At 35.2% G+C, this 17,781-nt stretch overlaps 3 protein-coding genes across 3 annotated transcripts; all 3 read left to right on the plus strand.

Moving 5' to 3' along the window:
- Nucleotides 1-520: 520 nt before the first annotated feature.
- Nucleotides 521-3,091, plus strand: LOC141828949 (beta-glucosidase 18-like). The gene is made up of 12 exons (XM_074716340.1): nucleotides 521-673; nucleotides 732-798; nucleotides 867-925; nucleotides 1,005-1,080; nucleotides 1,168-1,242; nucleotides 1,335-1,422; nucleotides 1,507-1,759; nucleotides 1,853-1,968; nucleotides 2,071-2,314; nucleotides 2,463-2,565; nucleotides 2,696-2,804; nucleotides 2,897-3,091. Exons 1-12 carry the CDS (start codon nucleotides 533-535, stop codon nucleotides 3,084-3,086), a joined length of 1,521 nt encoding a protein of 506 aa, XP_074572441.1. The 5' UTR covers nucleotides 521-532; the 3' UTR covers nucleotides 3,087-3,091.
- A 3,217-nt stretch (nucleotides 3,092-6,308) lies between these two features.
- On the plus strand, nucleotides 6,309-8,930 carry LOC141829004 (beta-glucosidase 18-like). Its single transcript, XM_074716408.1, has 12 exons — nucleotides 6,309-6,449; nucleotides 6,593-6,659; nucleotides 6,726-6,784; nucleotides 6,867-6,942; nucleotides 7,027-7,101; nucleotides 7,199-7,286; nucleotides 7,370-7,622; nucleotides 7,719-7,834; nucleotides 7,928-8,171; nucleotides 8,317-8,419; nucleotides 8,555-8,663; nucleotides 8,741-8,930. The coding sequence occupies exons 1-12, from the start codon at nucleotides 6,309-6,311 to the stop codon at nucleotides 8,928-8,930; spliced, it is 1,521 nt and encodes a 506-aa protein (XP_074572509.1).
- A 5,968-nt stretch (nucleotides 8,931-14,898) lies between these two features.
- On the plus strand, nucleotides 14,899-17,630 carry LOC141830034 (beta-glucosidase 18-like). Its single transcript, XM_074717515.1, has 12 exons — nucleotides 14,899-15,060; nucleotides 15,177-15,243; nucleotides 15,314-15,372; nucleotides 15,453-15,528; nucleotides 15,603-15,677; nucleotides 15,758-15,845; nucleotides 15,928-16,180; nucleotides 16,278-16,393; nucleotides 16,485-16,728; nucleotides 16,899-17,001; nucleotides 17,132-17,240; nucleotides 17,333-17,630. Exons 1-12 carry the CDS (start codon nucleotides 14,899-14,901, stop codon nucleotides 17,520-17,522), a joined length of 1,542 nt encoding a protein of 513 aa, XP_074573616.1. The 3' UTR covers nucleotides 17,523-17,630.
- Nucleotides 17,631-17,781: the final 151 nt, after the last annotated feature.

A 17,781-nucleotide genomic window follows, 5' to 3' on the forward strand; every position in this document is an offset into this window, starting at 1 on the left:
TGCAAGTAGAAATTAAACATTAGATGTCTAACTAATCGAAGGAGGACTTGATCGTTGCATCTTAGCCCAGGGGCAGGGGCAGGGGCATGATAAATTAATGTTGTGTATGATTGTATCATAAATAATATTGAATTAATGATGATTACATATTTGATTTTTAAAATTTTTATAAAAATGGTGTCACTATTGTACAGCAGATAATAGATATGGGGAAAATGATAGAGATAGGCATTTAAATGATTAATTGAAGATATTGCTGATGAGTGGCTGGGGTGTTGAATTCCATCACAAGACAAAAACATATCTTATGTATGCTTCCATCGACACGACACAATTCCTCCTCCTCCTCCTCTTTGATTCAGATTTCTTCCATCTCCACTATATATAGCTCGTGCATATCTCCTTCCCTTAACTTAATTCTATTTCATAGACATTTTATTCCCCTTCGATACATTAAATTCCCTCTCGATATACATACACAATTTGTTCGTGTATTGCAACATCGATCGACTAGTTATTTCACTTTGAGTAAATGGGGACCAAGAGATTGCTAGCATTGCTAGTGCTGCAATTCTTGATAGTGCTCGAGATGTTCTCTTTGTCTGTGGTTTGCATTGATCGGAGCTACTTTCCTTCCTCGTTTCTCTTTGGCACCTCCACTTCGTCATTTCAGGTATGAATATTTAAGAAATTATATCATTCCACCCCCGGCCCTCAAAACATTGTAAGAGATCGAGGGAGCCTACTCCGAAGACAATAAGAGCTTAAGCAATTGGGATATTCTCACGCATATTCCCGGTATAATAAATAATAAATAATATATATATATTTGATTATTTATTTATTTATATATTTTTTATATTCAGGGCGAATCTGGGACGATAACAATGCAGAAATAGCCGATGATCATTACCATCGTTACATGGTGCCGATAATTTTTAAATATGCGCGCATAAATATTAATTAATTAATATTAATCGAGTAAAAATATTAATCATGCACAGGAAGATATAGAATTAATGGAATCTCTTGGAGTCAATGCATATAGATTTTCCATATCATGGTCAAGAATTTTACCAAGTGAGTATTAATTGTTATATATATATAAATATATGTTTTTATATTATTTTTTATTTTTTATTATTATTATTATTTTTTAATTGGCAGGAGGCCGGCTCGGAGGGACTAATTCACTAGGAATTTCTTTCTACAACAGACTTATTAATGCCTTGTTGCTTAAAGGTACGTATATATATAATTAATCTTAAAACTAGTTCAAAATTGATTAATTATTTTTGTAAATGAATATTTTTTTTTGTTTTTTTAAATATTAGGAATAAAGCCATTTGTTACCTTGAATCATTACGACATCCCACAAGAGCTCGAAGACAGATACGGTGGATGGCTAAGCCCAAAACTACAGTGAGGACCTTTTTGCATATTTTAGAAAAAAATTGCTATCTTTTTATAAAAATGAAGCTCACAGTGCAAATTATTTTCTACCAGGGAGGAATTTGGAGAATTTGCAGATATATGTTTTAGGGAATTCGGCGACCGAGTCGAGTATTGGGCGACTTTCAACGAACCAAACATCGTAGCCACTTACGGGTATCGGTTAGGATTGGTTCCTCCCAACCGTTGTTCGCGTGGGTTCGGCAATTGTTGGTCGGGCGACTCGACCACTGAGCCTTATGTTGCAGCTCATAACATCATTTTGGCCCATGCCACGGCAGTAGAAACGTACCGAAACAAGTATCAGGTAGGAAATTATAGTTTAACCATTGTACTTTTAAAAAAATACAGCTTAGTATTTCAAAATTATATAGCATACCCCTGAAGTTTATTAAATTAGATAAAACAAGGAGGCGCTATTGGAATTGTGATGGCGGCCATTTGGTTTGAGCCACTCAGGAATATAACGGAGGATTACAAGGCATCTCAAAGAGCATTAGCATTTACTACTCCATGGTAATTAATTAATTAATTAATTAATTAATTCTTTAATTATGGATTAAAATGGAGAGAAAAATGTTATGGAAAAACAATAATTCAATTTTTGTTTGGGTGCAGGTTTCTTGATCCCATTATACGCGGAGATTATCCTCCTGAAATGAGGCAAATTTTGGGGTCCAGATTGCCAAAGTTCTCAGGGAGAGACAAGAGAAAATTACAAAGTAGTTTGGACTTCATTGGAATAAATCATTATACGAGTTTCTATGCGAAAGATTGCCGGCAGTGTGGCGCTGTGGGGGCCCAAGGGGACGCCCTCGTGCTCACCACCGGAGAAAGAAACGGAGTCACCATTGGCAAAAAGGTGAGAGTTGGGGAATTTTAAGGTTCTTTTTGGAAAAACAAAATAAATCAAAAAGCACGTCCCTTATTTTACGTTATAATTAAAATAATACTCCATTAAAAAAAATATTCATTTACATTTATTTATTTATTTATTTTTACACGTGCAGACCGCCATGAAAGACTTCTTTGTAGTTCCACGTGGAATGGAGAAGATGGTGATGTACATGAAGCAAAGATACGAAAATATACCCATGTTTATTACAGAAAATGGTTAGCATGCTAATTAGCTCACTAATTACATGCATGCGAAAATTAACGATGATAATTTAAATATGTTTCAAAAATATTTTTATTATTTTTACAATTATATAGACTTATTAATTCGATTTATTTTATGCAGGATATCCACAGGGCAGCGATCACAATACTCCATTGGAAACACTGTTAGATGACAAGGAGAGAGTGCGATACTTGCAAACCTACCTCGCTTCTTTGCATCAAGCAATGAGGTATAATTAACTGATTAATTATTTTTTTATGGTAGTAATTGTGATCTTAATAAGGTTGGTTAATGACTAATGATGATTAATTTTGACCGTAGGCAAGGTGCGGATGTGAGGGGATATTTCATATGGTCTTTGATCGATAACTTCGAATGGTTATGCGGGTATAGCTTGAGGTTTGGACTTTATCATGTGGATTATGAGACACAAGTTAGGACTCCAAAGCTCTCAGCCGATTGGTATCAAGAGTTTCTTGGCGATTCAAAATTGCTGATTAAGAAGACATAGAAGATGATATCATGATAATTAAGTTAATTAATTGGAATTTGTATAATCCTTCAAGAGTTTCTTGGCAATTATCTCGATCAAAATTAGTTCTTTTTTGATTGCTTGTTCACTCATTAATCAGTTTTCTTGTGTTATGTATGATTGTATTGTAAAAAATATTGAATGATGATTACATATTTATTTTTTAAAATTTTTATAAAAATGTGTCACTATTGTAAAGGAAATAAGAGAGACAAAGCCATTCACTAGCGATAGGGAAAATGAAAGAGATAGAGATATTTAAATAATTGAGGATATTGCTCATGAGTGGTACCGTATATATGTTAAATTATATATAGTTCGGAATCATCATCGATTGAGATAGCAATCGATACCAAGATCAAGAGTTTTTCTTATAAGTTTTGCTTCAGGATAACAATCATTTTGACACATTAATTTATTTTATTCCTTGATGTTTTAATTCACTCGTACGATTTATTTACATTACTTTTCTTATTTTATGAGCGTTGGATTGTTTAGAGATTTAATACAAATATCTTTTAATTGATAGCCCTAATACTTAATTAAATTGATATATATTTTATTTTATATGACATTTGAAGAGCATATTGAGGAGTTTTGGGACCTATTCAACAAGAAACATGGTCTAGTCGTGCCCTTTGACAAGGCCAAGCTGTGACCTACACTGACCACTTCAATCATCGTGACTTCGGAGTGAACAGCTTATGGCACACATGTCCATGCCATTTGGCATGATTGTGCTACACTTGGTTAGATCCTGGCACAGTCTGGGTGTGCCTACATGCACGAGTCAAAGTATATGATCAATCTTGATCTACTTGACTCATTGCTATAATTAACAAATATATTGATCAAATATTAAAATTCAATTCGAGTCCACTCAAATGCTGCCAACCTTGACCAGAGGTCGATGTACCAGTGTAATTAACTTATCTTTCTTCTTTTATGTATACAAACTCCCACCATTGAAATAGCAACAAAAAAAAATGATAAATCCCAGTCAGTCTCATGGACTCAATCCCTGGGGGTGGCTTGAAATAGCAACACAATCTCCTACTATAGTGGACCATCAAAAGATTAATGCAAGCCTAATTAATTAGGATTAATTTGTGCAGGTTATCCACAAGGGAGCTCTCATAATACTACATTGAAGGAACTACTAAACGACAAAGAGAGGGTTGAATACTTGCAAAGCTACCTCTCTTGTTTGCAAGAAGCAATGAGGTATATATATACGATTATACATTGGATAATTAATTAATTTAAATGTGTTTATACGACTCTAATTGTGATCTTAATGAGGCTGATTAATGATTAATCATGATTAATTTTGGACGTAGGCAAGGTGCTGATGTGTGGGGGTATTTCATATGGTCTTTGATCGATAACTTCGAATGGTTACACGGGTATAGTAAGAGGTTTGGACTTTATCATGTGGATTATGAGACACAAGTTAGGACTCCAAAGCTCTCGGCCGATTGGTATCAAGAGTTTCTAAGCGATTCAAAATTGTTGATTAAGAAAGACATAGAAGAAGATGAAAGTATTGTGATGTAAATTGGGACATCTTTTTATTATAATTTGAAAAAGTATGGGTGTGTATATGATAAATGTCGTGATGATTGCTTAGACGTCCGAAATGATCTGGATTCTGGACAGACTAATTCGAAGATGAATTAGAGGAGCATTATAAGAACATGAATGAAATGTTGGAGGATGAATATTATTGTATTGAGGATATCGATTATGGAATTGAGGGCCAAAGTAAGATTGTCTTCCTGAATATAAAAACAAGTAAAGTGATTATATATTTTTTAATTTTCTGATGAACTATAAACTATATATCAAAACTTTTGCGATCCGATAATCTTGAAGGTGATCGATTCAGTTTCACAAAAATTTAGATGGAATCTATATATATCTTCACAATGGTACGATATTGTCCACCTTAGGCCCATGCCCTCATGATTTTATTTTTGAATTTTTATCCAAAAGGTCTCGTACCAATGAGATATTTTCTATTTTATAATCCCAAGATCTTTTCCATGTATTTATAATGTGGGACGATTGTATTCCAACAATCTAACCCTCAAACAAAAGACCACTGAGAGCTCCTCCTTAACGACCCCAACGAATTTCTTATTGGTACGGATCCCAATAGACCTGCCCCTTAGCAGTCCCAACGGACCCCTTAATAAGAACTCTCACTATATGGATCCGCTCTGATACCACTGTTAATTAAATCAAGATGGAATCTATATATATCTCCACAACGGTACGATATTGTCCACTTTGGGCCCACACCTTCATGATTTTATTTTTGAGTTTTACCTAAAAGGCCTCGTACCAATGAGATATTTTTTATTTTATAACCTCAGGATCTTTTTCATGTATTTTAACGTGGGATTTGATTGTATTCTAACACAATAAACTATATATCAAAACTCTTATGATTCGATAATCTTGAAGGTGATCGATTCAGTCTTACGCAAATTTTTAATCGATCATGAAGATAAATCGAAAAGTGCTTACGCCGTATGTAGAAATTAAATCATAGATGTCTAATTAGTTGACGGAGGATTTGACCGCTAGATCGTAGCCCAGGGGCATGATAAACGTTGTGTATGATTGTATTGTAAATTAATAATATTGAATGGTGATTACTTATTTAATTTTTAAAATTTTTATAAAAATGGTGTCAGGGCCTAATAATTATGAGGAATTAAAATGATAGAGACAGAGACATTTAAATGATTCAGGATACAGGTCATGAGTGGAGGACTTGATCGTTGCATCGTAGCCCAGGGACAGGGGCACGATAAATTAATGTTGCGTATGATTAATTGTATCATAAATAATATTGAATTAATGATGATTACATATTTGATTTTTAAAATTTTTATAAAAATGGTGTCACTATTGTACAGCAGATAATAGATATGGGGAAAATGATAGAGATATATTGAAGATATTGCTGATGAACGAATGGAGTGTTGAATGGAGTGTTGAATTCCTCCTCCTCTTCTTCCTCCTGCTCTTTGATCCAGATTTCCTCCATATCCACTACTAGTATATATATAACTCGTGCATATCTCCTTCCCTTAACTTCTATTTTATAGACATTTTATTCCCTTAGCTTTCTTTCGATAAATTAAATTAAATTCAATTCCTTCTAGCTCGATACATACACAATTTGAGTAAATGGGGAGCAAGAGATTGCTAGCATTGCTACTACTGCAATTGTTGATAGTGCTCGAGATGTTCTCCTTGTCTGCTGTTTGCATTGATCGGAGCTCCTTTCCTTCCTCGTTTCTCTTTGGCACCTCAACTTCGTCATTTCAGGTACGAATATTTTAAAAATATCATGATCATTCCAACCCCTCAAAACATTGTAAGAGGAGAGGGAGGAGATCGAGTAGAATTATAATTTCTTTATTTTATATGGCATTATATATATAATATATGACATATTTATATATATACAGATCGAGGGAGCCTACTCGGAAGACAATAAGAGCTTAAGCAATTGGGATATTCTCACACATATTCCCGGTATAATTAATAAATAAAAATAATAATATATATTTGATTATTTATTTATTTATTTTTTATATTCAGGGCGAATCTGGGACGATAACAATGCAGAAATAGCCGATGATCATTACCATCGTTACATGGTGCCGATAATTTTTAAATATGCGCGCATAAATATTAATTAATTAATATTAATCGAGTAAAAAAAATATTAATCATGCACAGGAAGATATAGAATTAATGGAATCTCTTGGAGTCAATGCATATAGATTTTCCATATCATGGTCAAGAATTTTACCAAGTGAGTATTATATTTATATTATATTATATATAAAAATAAGTTTTTATATTATTTTTTATTATTTAAAATTTTTTAATTTGGCAGGAGGCAGGCTCGGAAGGACTAATTCACTAGGAATTTCTTACTACAACAGACTTATTAATGCCTTGTTGCTTAAAGGTATATAATTAATTAATTAACTTAAAACCAAAAATAATTCAAAATTGATTAATTATTTTTGTAAATTAATATTTTTTTGTTTTTTTTTAAATATTAGGAATAAAGCCATTTGTTACCTTGAATCATTACGACATTCCACAAGAGCTCGAAGGCAGATACGGTGGATGGCTAAGCCCAAAACTACAGTGCGGACCTTTTTACATATTTTTGAAAAAATTGCTATCTTTTTATAAAAATGAAGCTCACAGTGTAAATTATTTTCTACCAGGGAGGAATTTGGAGAATTTGCAAATATATGTTTTAGGGAATTCGGCGACCGAGTCGAGTATTGGGCGACTTTCAACGAACCAAACTTCGTAGCCACTTACGGGTATCGGTTAGGATCGTTTCCTCCCAACCGTTGTTCGTGTGGGTTCGGCAATTGTTGGTCAGGCGACTCGACCACTGAGCCTTATGTTGCAGCTCATAACATCATTTTGGCCCATGCCACGGCAGTAGAAACGTACCGAAACAAATATCAGGTAGGAAAATTATAGTTTAACCATTGTACTTTTTAAAAAAATACATCATAGTATTTCAAAATTATATAGCATACCCCTGAAAGTTTATTAAATTAGATAAAACAAGGAGGCGCTATTGGAATTGTGATGGCGGCCATTTGGTTTGAGCCACTCAGGAATATAACTGAGGATTACAAGGCATCTCAAAGAGCATTAGCATTTAGTACTCCATGGTAATTAATTAATTAATTCTTTAATTATGGATTAAAAAATGGAGAGAAAAATGGTATGGAAAAATAATAATTCAATTTCTTTTTGGGGTGCAGGTTTCTTGATCCCATTATACGCGGAGATTATCCTCCTGAAATGAGGCAAATTTTGGGGTCCAGATTGCCAAAGTTCTCGGGGAGTGATAAGAGAAAATTACAAAGTAAATTGGACTTCATTGGAATAAATCATTATTCGAGTCTCTATGCGAAAGATTGCCGGCGGTGTGGCTCTGTGGGGGCCCAAGGCGATGCCCTCGTGCTCACCACCGGAGAAAGAAACGGAGTCACCATTGGCAAAAAGGTGAGAGTTGGGGAATTTTAAGGTTCTTTTTGGAAAAAAAAATAAATCAAAAAACACATTCCTTATTTTAGTTATAATTAAAATAATACTCCATTAAAAAAATATTCATTTACATTTATTTATGTATTTATTTTTACACGTACAGACCGCCATGGAAGACTTCTTTGTAGTTCCACGTGGAATGGAGAAGATGGTGATGTACTTGAAGCAAAGATACGAAAATATACCCATGTTTATTACAGAAAATGGTTAGCATGCTAATTAATTAGCTCACTAATTACATGCATGCGAAAATTAACGATGAGAATTTAAATATTTTTCAAAAATATTTTTTATTATTTATACAATTATAGTGACTTATTAATTCGATTTATTTTACGCAGGGTATCCACAAAGCAGTGGCCATAATACTCCATTGAAAACATTGTTAGATGACAAGGAGAGAGTGGAATACTTGCAAACCTACCTCGCTTCTTTGCATCAAGCAATGAGGTATAATTAACTGATTAATTAATTTTATAATCTTAATAAGATTGGTTAATACTAATGATGATTAATTTTGACCGTAGGCAAGGTGCGGATGTGAGAGGGTATTTCATATGGTCTTTGATCGATAACTTTGAATGGTTATACGGGTATAGTTTGAGGTTTGGACTTTATCATGTGGATTATGAGACACAAGTGAGGACTCCAAAGCTCTCGGTCAATTGGTATCAAGAGTTCCTTGGCAATTCAAATTTGCTGATTAAGAAGACATAGAAGATTATATCATGATAATTAAGTTAATTAATTGGAATTTGTATAATTACCTTCAACGGTATGATATCTTGTTATAGAAAGTATTTTATTTACGGATAATAAAATTAAATACCCAGTGTTTGTTTAGGAACTTGATTATTTGATTCATTGATGAGATAATTAACCTTATCCAATAACCATCATCGACGGATAAGCACCGTCTATTATTAGCATCTATTATATATATATATATTCACAATCTCGATCGAAATTAGTTGAATAATTTCTTTTTTGATTGCTTGTTCACTTATTAATCGGTTTTCTTGTGTTATGTACGATTGTATTGTAGAAAATATTGAATGATGATTACATATTTATTTTTTAAATTTTTTTATAAAAATGTGTCACTATTGTAAAGGAAATAAGCGAGACAAAGCCATCGGTCAATTGCGATAGGGCGAAAATGACAAAGATAGAGATATTTAAATAATTGAGGATATTGCTCATGAGTGGTATGGTGTGTTGAATTATATATAATTCGGAATCATCATCAATGCCCCCAAAAATAGTTGAATTAATTATGACACAGTAAAATTATAGAAGAGGACAAGAGTTCGAATTTTGGCGAAGCCAGACAATACCCTCTTGCGTCGTGACGAACTGTAATTTCTCGATTTACCTCCTCACAAATGGTCATGGAGCCGACTGTATAAGACCGCTAAGGTGACGAATTCAACCTTTTACAGAAGAATCATCATCGATTGAGTAGGCAATCGATACCAAGAATAAGAGTTTTTCTTATAAGTTTTGCTTCAAGATAACAATCATTTTGACACATTAATTTATTTTATTCCTTGACGTTTTAATTCACTCGTACTATTTATTTACATTACTTTTCTTATTTTATGAGCGTTGGATTATTTAGAGATTTAATATAAATATCTTTTAATTGATAGCCTTAATACTTAAATTGATATATATTTTATTTTGTATGACATTAGAAGAGCATATTGAGGAGTTTTGGGCCTATTCAACAAGAAACCTGGTCTAGTTGTGCCCTTTGACAAGGTCTAGCTAGTCGTGACCTACATTAACCACTTCAATCATCGTGAATTCGGAACAAACAGCTTATGGCACGCTTGTCCGTGCCATTTGGCATGATTGTGCTACACTTGGTTAGATCCTGGCACAGTCTGGGTGTGCCTACATGCACAAGTCAAGTATATGATCAATCTTGATCTACTTGACTCATTGCTATAATCAACAAATATATTGATCAAATATTAAAATTCAATTCAAGTTAACTCGAATGCTGCCAATCTTGACCAGAGGTCGATTGTACCAATGTAATTAACTTATCTTTCTTCTTTTATGTATACAAACTCCCACAATCGAAATAGCAACACAATCTCTTACTCTAGAGGACCATCAAAAGATTAGATGATCATCGTATTTTAAAGAACTATATCCCTATTGATAATTGGGATTTGCTAGTTAATAATATTAGTGCAATTGCCCTCTGATCAAGGTTAAGTAGGTTGATCGAGCTCGAGTTGGAATTTTAATATTTGATAAATATATTAGTTGGTCGAATGAAACATCAAGTGAGTCAAGGTTGATTGGGAATTATGATTTTGCCAAATGGAAAAATACGATCGCGCAGGCCTTTCCTCCCAATAGTGCAATCAGGCTCTTCTCAGCTGATCGCGTGAGAGAGAAGATTGCGGTCATTCTTCTTCTTCCTTGAACTTCTCCCGACCATAGCCACTCAATCAACATGTTAAGTTGATTAAGCGAAAAGTTAAGTAGGTTAAAGTTGATAGAATACTTCACAAGATATGAAAGTACAAGTAGGTAGGTTACAATTGAACGAACACTTGGTGATCAGAACTCCAACAGGGAGATGGCAAATGAAAAATCTAAGTGGATTACGGTTGACCAGACACTTGGTAATCGAAAGTCCAACAGGGAGTTAGCACAAGGTCAAAGGTGATAAAAAATCCAAGTGGATCACGATTGACCAGACACTTGATGATAAAAAATCCAAATATGTTCAAATGTCTGGCATGGACAAGGTCAAAGGTGATTAGATGCTAAGCGCATAAAGTCTCGATAGTTTAAGAGTTAATCAAATGTCGAGTGAAGGAAGTCTTGGTAGGTTGAGGTCAATTGGATACTTGGCAAAATGAGTTTCAACTTTAGAAATGCTAAAACAAGAATAACAATCAATTGTTAGGAAGGAGCAATCGATTGCTACAAGGGTGCTCAGGATGTTTGGGAGTCAATGCACAGGAACTCAAAGTGCACAGGCACGTGCGAGAGTCAGTGCACAAGAATTTAGGGTGCTCGAGCGTGCGCAAGAGTCGACATAAGGGAACCCGGTTGGGTTCGGGAGTTGGTGTTTGTTTGAGTAGCCACTCGGGAATCACACTTGGGCTTGGGACTAGAGTTGATGTTCGACCGAGTTGGGAACCTGGGAGTCTCAAGCACAGGCACTCGAGAGTCAGGGAGTGCTCGGCGTGCGCAAGAGCCGAGTAACTAGGAATCACACTTGGGCTTGGGACTAGAGTTGAGAATTCCACTCAAGCTCGAGACTTTAGAATAGGCACTCAGAATTCCACTGTCGAGACTTTAGTCAGTGTTTAGACTCGAAGTTTGGACCCGACAGTCAGTGGGACCCACTCGTGCTCGAGACGACAGTCAACGAGACCCACTCGAGCTTCGTCGTTCGATCGCGATTTAACTCACTCGGGCTCAAGTTGGATTGCATGGGACTTGGGCTCGCAATAGTCGACTGATGTCATTGTTCGAGCGAACAAAATATTTAAAACTAGACTGCGGAATTCGACTGGTGGTAATGGATAGTCAACTGATGTTGAGGTGGATGGAGCAATACACAGGAAATCTTTATTGGCGTGAGAACTAGAATGTTGGACTAATGGTTTAACCTTAAATATATTGTTAAACATCAAAAGAGGGAGATTATTGGTACAATCGACACCTGATCAAGATTGACTAAGCTCGAGTTGGAATTTTAATGTTTGATCAATATGTTAGTTGATCAAATAAGATGTCAAGTAGTGATAACAAATCTAAACATGTTAAGGAATATCAAATGTTTGACATGGATGAAGTCATGACAGATCAAAGGTGATCAGATGCTAAGCGCGTGAAGTCTCGATAGGTCAAGGGTGTTAGTACGGATGGAATCAAAATATCTCCACAATAGTATGATATTGTCTACTTTGGGCCTAAGCCCTCATGACTTTGTTCTTGGACTTTCCCCAAAAGGCCTCAAACCAATGGAGATACTTTCCATCCTTTTAACTCCATGATTTTTTCCATGTACTTTAGATGTGGGACTATGTTTGCACCCTTGCAACCCAATAATCCCCCCCTCAAACAAAGGACCACAGGTCTCCCTTAACGTCGTTTTTGATATTTGAATCCTCGACCCACCAGGATTTTTTTGCCCCTCGATCCACCCTACCTACTAGGACTTCTCACCTAGCCGCAATTAAGACTTTTTATCACTCGATCCACCCGACCTACTAAGACTTCTCACCCAGTCGCAACTAGGACTTTTTGCCCCTTGGTCCACCCGACCTACTAGGACTTTCCACCTAGTCGCAACTAGGATTTTTTGCCCCTCGGTCCACCCGACCTACTAGGACTTCCCACCTAGTCGCAACTAGGACTTTTTGCCCCTCGGTCCATCCGATCGACCTACTAGAACTTCTCACCTGGTGTCTGGTCCTCTTGATTCAGACACGGGAACACCCACTTCCTTTGTTTTTAAGGTTCAAACCACATGGTTAGATCTGGACCATGGCTCATCCAGCGGTTAGTCCGGTGAAGAGCGGTCTTGCTCTGATACGACTTGTTAGTACGAATGGAATCAAAATATCTCTATAATGGTATGATATTGTCCACTTTGGGCCTAAGCCCTCATGACTTTGTTCTTGGACTCTTCCCAAAAGGCCTCAAGCCAATGGAAATACTTTCCATCCTTTTAACCCCATGATATTTTCCATGTGCTTTAGATGTGAGATTATGTTTGCACCATTGCAACCCAATAAAGGGTAACCATATATTGAGTGAATGAATCTTGTTAGGTTAAGGCCAATTTTATACTTGGCAAGACGAGTTTTGAGCTTTAGAAATATTGAAACAGGAGAAACAATCGATTGTTAGGAAGGAGTAATCAAATGCTAAAAGGGTGCTCAGATGTTCGGGAGTTGATGCACAGGAATTCAGGGTCCTTGGGCGAATGCCCAGCATCCCATTCGTACTCGGGTGCGTGCGAGAGTTGGGGTATGGGAATTCAGGGTGCTCAAGTGCGCTCGAGAGTTGGCATAAGGGAACTTAGACGGGCTCTGGAGTTGGTGTTTGTTCGAGTAGACACTCAGGAATCCCACTCGAGCTTGGGACTCGAGTTGATGTTCGGCCGAGTCGGGAATCTACTTGCTCTCGGGAGTTGGTGTTCGACTGAGTAGACACTCGAGAATCCCACTCAAGCTCAGGACTCGAGTCGGTGTCCAAACTCTGAGTTGAGACCCAGTAGTCGGCGGGACTCACTCATGCTCGAGACCCGACAATCAGCAAGACCCACTCGGGCTCGAGCTTCGGCATTTGACCGTGATCGTAATTCACTTGGGCTTGAGTTGCATGGGACTCGAGCTCGCAATAATCGACTGATGTCATTGTTTGAGTGAACAAAATATTGAGAACTCGACTGCGAGATTCGACTGATGGTAAGAATCGACCAATGGTAATGGGCGGTCAACTGATGCTGAGGTGGATGGAGCCATCGAACTGGTAGGTTAAAGTAACATTCGAATTTATAATAGATCAATCGACTGATGGATAAGATCAGTTGTCTGATAGACATAAATCAATCTGACAACAATCCTATAAAAGAGAGTTTCATAGAGATTTAAAGGAGTCGGTTCTAAAGGATTTAGAGATGAAGTGTTTTTGCATTTCCACCATTAAGAGGCAATCCAAAGTAACAAAGAAACTTCTAGAGTAAAGTATTGTAAAGTTTGTTTTACTTTGATTTCATTTGTATTTTTATATTTGATTGTATTGTTTGTGTTTGTTGTAAGAAACATATGTTGTAAAAGACATTTCCACTCTTGGAAGATATCTAAGAATGAGAAAGTTAATGGAATTAAAAAATTAAATAAAATTGATTCATCTTTGTGTGTTTTCCTTTTTTATATTATTTTATTTCCACTACGTATTTATAATTTTATAGACAAGCATACTAAATTGAAAAATCTAAACTATTCACCTCCCCTTCTCCTCTCTACTTTACATTGGTCCTAACAAATAAACCATTGTTTAATCAACCAACAAATAAATTTTAGTGAAAGTAAAAGAAAGAGAAATCGTGGGGAAAATTTTGAAGTAGAATATACCAAATTTGATGTTATAATTAACAAGTCAACGCGACATAATTTGACTAGAAAAAAAACTATATATATATATATATACATATTTCTCTGAGTCCACGTATTTTTAAAGTCAGATCATGATCAGTTCTTGAATTTTTTTTAATTAACTCGTGGCCGGACACGCAATTATTTATTACCACTACTCCACGCAATCTTATCATTTTATCCTTCTTCTATTAACAAAGTCCTTAATTTTTTCATCCAAACCGATCGAACTCTTCTCCAATTATCCTTATCCATTTAATTTGGATCGATAAATTCGAAGACTATTCCACCGACAAACGTGGAACGTTGACTATGCATGGGAAATAGTCAACCTACGAAAGTTAACGTCCATGGCATGCATTTCATGCATGCTTGCATGGACAAGCAATTAGCCTTTTGGATTCATCCAAATTACGTGTTAATTTGATCCAGATTTCCTCCATCTCCACTATATATATAACTCGTGCATATCTCCCCCTTAACTTCTATTTTATAGACATTTTATTCCCTTTCGATAAATAGAAATTTGTTCATCGATCACTAGTATGTTATTTCACTTTGAGCAAATGGGGAGCAAGAGATTGCTAGCATTGCTAGTACTGCAATTGTTGGTAGTGCTCGAGATGTTCTCTTTGTCTGTGGTTTGCATTGATCGGAGCTACTTTCCTTCCTCGTTTCTCTTTGGCACCTCAACTTCGTCATTTCAGGTATGAATATTTAAGAAATATGATTCCACTCCCTCAAAACATTGTAAGAGGAGAGGGGGAGGGGTAGAATTATAATTTCTTTATTTTATGGCATTATATGACATATTTATATACAGATCGAGGGAGCCTACTCGGAAGACAATAAGAGCTTAAGCAATTGGGATATTCTCACACATATTCCAGGTATAATAAATAAATAATATATATATATATATATAATTATTATAATTATTTATTTATTTTTTATATTCAGGACGAGTCAGGGACGGTAGCAATGCAGAAATAGCTGATGATCATTACCATCGTTACATGGTGCCAATAATTTCTAAATATGCGCGCATAAATATTAATTAATTAATATTAATTCGAGTAAAAATATTAATCATGCACAGGAAGATATAGAATTAATGGAATCTCTTGGAGTCAATGCATATAGATTTTCCATATCATGGTCAAGAATTTTACCAAGTGAGTATTAATTGTTATATATAAAAATATGTTTTTATATTATTTTTTATTTTTAATTATTTTTAATTTGGCAGGAGGCAGGCTCGGAGGGACTAATTCACTAGGAATTTCTTTCTACAACAGACTTATTAATGCCTTGTTGCTTAAAGGTATATATATAATTAATCCTAAAACTAGTTCAAAATTGATTAATTATTTTTGTAAATTAATATATTTTTTTTAATATTAGGAATAAAGCCATTTGTTACCTTGAATCATTACGACGTTCCACAAGAGCTCGAAGACAGATACGGTGGATGGCTAAGCCCGCAACTACAGTGAGGACCTTTTTACATTTTAAAAAAAAATTGCTATCTTTTTATAAAAATGAAGCTCACAGTGCAAATTATTTTCTACCAGGGAGGAATTTGGAGAATTTGCAGATATATGTTTTAGGGAATTCGGCGACCGAGTCGAGTATTGGGCGACTTTCAACGAACCAAACATCGTAGCCACTTATGGGTATCGGCTCGGATCGTTTCCTCCCAACCGTTGTTCGCGTGGGTTCGGCAATTGTTGGTCGGGTGACTCGACCACTGAGCCTTATGTTGCGGCTCATAACATCATTTTGGCCCATGCCACGGCAGTAGAAACGTACAGAAACAAGTATCAGGTAGGAAAATTGTATTTTAACCATTGTACTTTTTAAAAAATACAGTTTAATTAGTATTTCGAAATTATAGCATACCCCTGAAAGTTTATTAAATTAGATAAAACAAGGAGGTGCTATTGGAATTGTGATGGCGGCCACTTGGTTTGAGCCGCTCAGGAATATAACTGAGGATTACAAGGCATCTCAAAGAGCATTAGCATTTACTACTCCATGGTAATTAATTAATTAAATTCTTTTATGGATTAAAAAGATGGATTAAAAAATGTTATGGAAAAATAATAATTCAATTTTTGTTTGGGTGCAGGTTTCTTGATCCCATTATACGCGGAGATTATCCTCCTGAAATGAGGCGAATTTTGGGGTCCAGATTGCCAAAGTTCTCAGGGAGTGACAAGAGAAAATTACAAAGTAAATTGGACTTCATTGGAATAAATCATTATACGAGTCTCTATGCGAAAGATTGCCGGGAGTGCGGCTCTGTGGGGGCCCAAGGCGATGCCCTCGTGCTCACCACCGGAGAAAGAAACGGAGTCACCATTGGGAAAAAGGTGAGAATTGGGGAATTTTAAGGTTCTTTTTGGAAATTTTTTTTTCAAAAAACACACCTTATTTTAAGTTATAATTAAAATAATACTCCATTAAAAATATATATATTCATCTATTTAAATTATTCTTATTTCATTTACATTTATTTATTTATTTATTTTTACACGTGCAGACCGCCATGAAAGACTTCTTTGTAGTTCCACGTGGAATGGAGAAGATGGTGATGTACATGAAGCAAAGATACGAAAATATACCCATGTTTATTACAGAAAATGGTTAGTATGCTAATTAGCTCACTAATTACATGCATGCGAAAATTAACGATGAGAATTTAAATATTTTTCAAAAATATTTTTATTATTTTTACAATTATAGAAACTTATTAATTCGATTTATTTTACGCAGGATATCCACAGAGCAGCGGCCACAATACTCCATTGAAAACATTGTTAGATGACAAGGAGAGAGTGGAATACTTGCAAACCTACCTCGCTTCTTTGCATCAAGCAATGAGGTATAATTAACTGATTAATTAATTTTATATGGTAGTAATTGTGATCTTAATAAGGTTGGTTAATGACTAATGATGATTAATTTTGGCCGCAGGCAAGGTGCGGATGTGAGGGGGTATTTCATATGGTCTTTGATCGATAACTTCGAATGGTTATACGGGTATAGTTTGAGGTTTGGACTTTATCACGTGGATTATGAGACACAAGTTAGGACTCCAAAGCTCTCGGCCGATTGGTATCAAGAGTTTCTTGGTGATTCAAGATTATTGATTAAGAAGACATAGAAGATGATATTGTGATAAGTTAATTAAGTGGAATTTGTATAATTAAAGTACAATGGCTTGATCTCTATGTTATTTACTGATAATGTACTAAATTGGTTGATAATTTATTTATTAGAAAAAGGTAAAAATTTTATAAAAGGAAATATATCTTGGTTTGTTGTTGTTATTATTATCTATAATTTCCTATCTAAACTACTTGTTATCTTAAAGAGGGATATTTTAAGAATAAATAAATTATCGGTAGAATTTATTTTAATTA

Source organism: Curcuma longa, chromosome 5, assembly GCF_044706935.1.
Source record: "Curcuma longa cultivar G26 ecotype Majalengka, Jawa Barat chromosome 5, ITB_CL_G26_1.1, whole genome shotgun sequence".
NCBI classification, from domain to species: domain Eukaryota; kingdom Viridiplantae; phylum Streptophyta; class Magnoliopsida; order Zingiberales; family Zingiberaceae; genus Curcuma; species Curcuma longa.